The sequence below is a fragment of the Procambarus clarkii genome, chromosome 67, assembly GCF_040958095.1.
Source record: "Procambarus clarkii isolate CNS0578487 chromosome 67, FALCON_Pclarkii_2.0, whole genome shotgun sequence".
Lineage (NCBI taxonomy): Eukaryota > Metazoa > Arthropoda > Malacostraca > Decapoda > Cambaridae > Procambarus > Procambarus clarkii.
In genome coordinates this window covers 25,712,124-25,718,236 of record NC_091216.1, presented here as the reverse complement: position 1 = coordinate 25,718,236, position 6,113 = coordinate 25,712,124, and the positions used below count along the sequence as shown (strand labels likewise).

At 45.3% G+C, this 6,113-nt stretch overlaps 1 protein-coding gene across 1 annotated transcript in view; it reads right to left on the bottom strand.

Moving 5' to 3' along the window:
* Nucleotides 1-971: 971 nt before the first annotated feature.
* LOC138355410 (zonadhesin-like) overlaps nt 972-6,113 on the bottom strand; it is a 7,188-nt gene continuing 2,046 nt past the window's right edge. Inside the window, exon 2 of the mRNA XM_069310302.1 lies at nt 972-1,412. Coding sequence (XP_069166403.1) covers nt 972-1,412 — 441 coding nt within the window. The remainder of the gene's footprint in view (nt 1,413-6,113) is intronic.

Below are 6,113 nucleotides of genomic sequence, written 5' to 3'. Positions count from 1 at the left end.
TATCTCACTATATATAGTCACTATATCACTATATATAGTCACTATATCACTATATATAGTCACTATATCACTATATATAGTCACTATATCACTATATATAGTCACTATATCACTATATATAGTCACTATATCACTATATATATTCACTATATATCACTATATATAGTCACTATATCTCACTATATATAGTCACTATATCACTATATATAGTCACTATATCACTATATATAGTCACGATATATCACTATATATAGTCACTATATCACTACATATAGTCACTATATCTCACTATATATAGTCACTATATCACTATATATAGTCACTATATCACTATATATAGTCACTATATCACTATATATAGTCACTATATCACTATATATAGTCACTATATCACTATATAGTCACTATATCACTATATATAGTCACTATATATCACTATATATAGTCACTATATCACTATATATAGTCACTATATCACTATATATAGTCACTATATCACTATATATAGTCACTATATCACTATATATAGTCACTATATCTCACTATATATAGTCACTATATCTCACTATATATAGTCACTATATCTCACTATATATAGTCACTATATCTCACTATATATAGTCACTATATCTCACTATATATAGTCACTATATCTCACTATATATAGTCACTATATCTCACTATATATAGTCACTATATCACTATATATAGTCACTATATCTCACTACATATAGTCATATATGTGTCCATGGTCACTGATATGTAGGCAGTGATAGGTTATTACAGTCATTCAACAATGAACGTCAGCTATTGATGCAACAATCAATCATACACGCGCATACGTCATATACCGTCGTCACGACGTAGCAGTCCGTCCACTCCAGTTGCCACAACGTCGCACAAATGATGTTCTAAATTGCCCGAACCTAACCCAACCCACTCGAGAACCCAGGCATAGAAAACGTAACAGTCTATCCATTGAACAAGCCGCTAGGATTTACAACAGGTTTACTCTGATTTACAATAGGTTTACTCTGATTTAAAACAGGTTTACTCTGATTTGCAACAGGTTTACTCTGATTTACAACAGGTTTACTCTGATTTACAACAGGTTTACTCTGATTTACAACAGGTTTACTCTGATTTACAACAGGTTTACTCTGATTTACAACAGGTTTTCTCTGATTTACTACAGGTTTTCTCTGGTTTACAACAGGTTTTCTCTGATTTACAACAGGTTTACTCTGATTTACAGTAGGTTTACTCTGATTTACAACAGGTTTCCTCTGATTTACAACAGGTTTACTCTGATTTACAACAGGTTTTCTCTGATTTACTACAGGTTTTCTCTGATTTGCAACAGGTTTACTCTGATTTACAGCAGGTTTATTCTGATTTATAACAGGTTTACTCTGATTTACAATAGGTTTACTGATTTACAACAGGTTTACTCTGATTTACAATAGGTTTGCTCTGATTTATAACCTCACACTACTCAGACACCTCATACTGACTCCTCACTTCACCTCACACTACTCAGACACCTCATACTGACTCCTCACTTCACCTCACACTACTCAGACACCTCATACTAACTCCTCACTTCACCTCACACTACTCAGACACCTCATACTAACTCCTCACTTCACCTCACACTACTCAGACACCTCATACTACTCAGACACCCCATACTAACTCCTCACTTCACCTCACACTACTCAGACACCTCATACTAACTCATCACTTCACCTCACACTACTCAGACACCTCATACTGACTCCTCACTTCACCTCACACTACTCAGACACCTCATACTGACTCCTCACTTCCCCTCATACTACTCAGACACCTCATACTAACTCCTCACTTCACCTCACACTACTCAGACACCTCATACTAACTCCTCACTTCACCTCACACTACTCAGACACCTCATACTACTCAGACACCTCATACTGACTCCTCACTTCACCTCACACTACTCAGACACCTCATACTGACTCATCACTTCACCTCACACTACTCAGACACCTCATACTGACTCATCACTTCACCTCACACTACTCAGACACCTCATACTAACTCCTCACTTCACCTCACACAACTCAGACACCTCATACTGACTCATCACTTCACCTCAATGCCACAGGGGTAATACCTGACCCCCAGACGGTACAGGTACAGAACACTACCGTCTTGTACACATAGTCCCCCGGGGGGGGGGGGAGGGGGGGGGTTATTGCGAAGAGTTAACCTCGTTATTCTTTGGAGTCCGTTGTGCCCTCCATGGGAAGGGGGGGTGTCAGTGGTGATGGTCCTGTAGTTGGTGCTTCTCCTCGTGCTCCTGTCTTGGAGGTTGGTGCCACTGGGCAATTCTTCCTTCGTAAGTGGGTCATTAAGGAGCCTTGCTGGAGCAACCAGAGCCTGTGTGTGTGCACATCATGTTGATGTGCTTGTGGGGGGTTGAGCTCCGGCTCTTTAGGCCCGCCTCTCAACTGTCAATCAGTTTTTTTTCCACACACACACACACAGACACATCCCCCAGGAAGCAGCCCGTAGCAGCTGTCTAACTCCCAGGTACATATTTACTGCTAGATTACAAGGGCTAGGTTGTGTGTTAGAGCCGTCAATACATGGAACAGCTTAGACTTAGAAGTCGTCCAAGCTAATTACATTCAAAATTGTAAATGTAAATATAATAAAAGGGCAATAAATGAGTAATTATATTATGTAAGAACAGTCGGAAGGGCTCGGAGCCTAGCTCGACCCTGCAAGCCCCTCTAGGTTAGCACACACACACAACCAAAAGAAGTGTTCAGTTATAATCTCATAATGGAAGCACAACATTACCACCTCTCTACTTAGGTAGAAAAATAAAACAAATTAAGCCTACTCGAACCCCTGAAGGTTCTTTTGAGCTCCTACATGGTCCCTGTGGCTCCTACATGGTCCCTGTGGCTCCTACATGGTCCCTGTGGCTCCTACATGGTCCCTGTGGCTCCTACATGGTCCCTGTGGCTCCTACATGGTGCCTGTGGCTCCTACATGGTGCCTGTGGCTCCTACATGGTCCCTGTGGCTCCTACATGGTCCCTGTGGCTCCTACATGGTGCCTGTGGCTCCTACATGGTCCCTGTGGCTCCTACATGGTCCCTGTGGCTCCTACATGGTCCCTGTGGCTCCTACATGGTCCCTGTGGCTCCTACATGGTCCCTGTGGCTCCTACATGGTGCCTGTGGCTCCTACATGGTCCCTGTGGCTCCTACATGGTCCCTGTGGCTCCTACATGGTGCCTGTGGCTCCTACATGGTCCCTGTGGCTCCTACATGGTCCCTGTGGCTCCTACATGGTCCCTGTGGCTCCTACATGGTCCCTGTGGCTCCTACATGGTCCCCTGTGGCTCCTACATGGTCCCTGTGGCTCCTACATGGTGCCTGTGGCTCCTACATGGTCCCTGTGGCTCCTACATGGTCCCTGTGGCTCCTACATGGTCCCTGCGGCTCCTACATGGTCCCTGTGGCTCCTACATGGTGCCTGTGGCTCCTACATGGTGCCTGTGGCTCCTGCATGGTCCCTGTGGCTCCTACATGGTCCCTGTGGCTCCTACATGGTCCCTGTGGCTCCTACATGGTGCCTGTGGCTCCTACATGGTGCCTGTGGCTCCTATATGGTGCCTGTGGCTCCTACATGGTCCCTGTGGCTCCTACATGGTCCCTGTGGCTCCTACATGGTGCCTGTGGCTCCTATATGGTGCCTGTGGCTCCTACATGGTCCCTGTGGCTCCTACATGGTTCCTGTGGCCCACAAGGACCCATCGGTCCCTCAGGGACCCGCAGACTTTTCCGTGGTCAGTCTGGCCCCAATAACGACCATCGGAAAAGTATTTGGAGCAGAAGGGAAAGACGGCCACACACACCTGACTCAGGCCTACACCGGCCCCACACACCTGACTCTGGCCTACAGCGGCCGCACCGTCCTCAGACCCAGTCTATTCCATCCAGCGGTCGACCCCAAAGACACATTCCTCACTCTAAACAGCTGTTCAATTAAAATAGGAATTGTCTCAAATATAAATTAATATTGTAATATATTAGCACACTGTGCATATGTTGACAGTGGTTAGGTTAGGTTAGGTTAGGTTAGGTTAGGTTAGGTTAGGTTAGGTTAGGTTAGGTGTTTAGGTTCTGTTGGCGATTATTTGTATTTGTAGTCCGTGGGTGAAGCATTTACAGCGTTGTGGTTCGAACACAAGTCGTCAGTGAAGCACTTGTTCCGGAAGTGTTCGAACGTCATCAGTTGTGAGTCGTGTGTAAACCGTTTTTCTTTGATAAACAGCGAGGGGTTTGGCGGGTGCATGGAATGGACTTTGGGATCTTTGTTCATGAGGACGGGCTGCCCCATGACACTCAGTCATGCGTTGGGACATGACATTAATGATCACACAAAAAAAACAGATAAAATTGGATATAAATCAAAACTATTGAAACACCTAGAATTACCGAACACAAAGGTAATATCAAGATAAACACTATCTCTAACCTCACTTGTGTTGCCCTGGATTATCGTACAAGATACTTAGGGAGAGTGACAGAGAGGAAATATATAAAATGTTCATTCTGAATACCAATAGAACAATGGGGGGGGGGGGGTTCTTGAGGTTATCTTGAGATGATTTCGGGGCTTTTTAGTGTCCCCGCGGGCCGGTCCTCGACCAGGCCTCCACCCCCAGGAAGCAGCCCGTGACAGCTGACTAACACCCAGCTACCTATTTTACTGTTAGGTAACAGGGGCATAGGGTGAAAGAAACTCTGCCCATTGTTTCTCGCCGGCGCCTGGGATCGAACCCAGGACCACAGGATCACAAGTCCCGCGTGCTGTCCGCTCGGCCGACCAGCTCCCTTGGGGGATATGAGTGGAAACTCAGATGAATCATAAAGATGCTAGAAAGTTTTCGTTTAGCGTAAGTGTAGTGGGAGAATTAAAGGAACAGAAGGAGCAGGTTGGGGACGCACATTGTATATTCATAATTTTAAAAGTAGATATAAAAGAGAATTAGGACAGGAGTTATTGTTTTAAACAACCGGCAGCTAGAAAGGCGGTGTCCAAGAGCTAATGCTCGTTCCGGCACACACCAGTAGGTAAGTGCACACACACACACACACACACACACACACACACACACACACACACACACACACACACTCACACACACACACACACACACACACACACACACACACACACACTCACACTCACACTCACACACACACACACACACACACTCACACACACACACACACACACACAGGGGCTGGTAACTTGGTGGATAGCGCAGGACTCGTAATTCTGTGGCGCGGGTTCGATTCCCGCAACAGGCAGAAACAAATGGGCAAAGTTTCTTTCACCCTGAATGCCTCTGTTACCTAGCAGTAAATAGGTACCTGGGAGTTAGTCAGCTGTCACGGGCTGCTTCCTGGAGTGTGTGTGTGTGTGGTGTGGAGAAAAAAAAGTAGTTAGTAAACAGTTGATTGACAGTTGAGAGGCGGGACCAAAGAGCCAAGGCTCAACCCCCGCAAGCACAATTAGGTGAGTACACACACTAAAGAATAGAGAGTTGGCATAATTGTGTTATCTCGACAAATGGTCCACTTTACCTGGCCTAATAGAGCAGAATTTGGCGTAATTATGTGGGGTGGGCAGCCGTCGCCTGGACACTACAGTCACGACTGTAACTGTACCTTCAGCTCCCATTACTCACACTACAGTCACCACTGTAACTGTCCCTTCAGCTCCCATTACTCACACTACAGTCACCACTGTAACTGTGCCTTCAGCTACCATTACTCACACTACAGTCACGACTGTAACTGTACCTTCAGCTCCCATTGCTCACACTACAGTCACCACTGTAACTGTCCCTTCAGCTCCCATTACTCACACTACAGTCACCACTGTAACTGTGCCTTCAGCTACCATTACTCACACTACAGTCACCACTGTAACTGTGCCTTCAGCTACCATTACTCACACTACAGTCACCACTGTAACTGTACCTTCAGCTCCCATTATTCACACTACAGTCACCACTGTAACTGTACCTTCAGCTCCCATTAC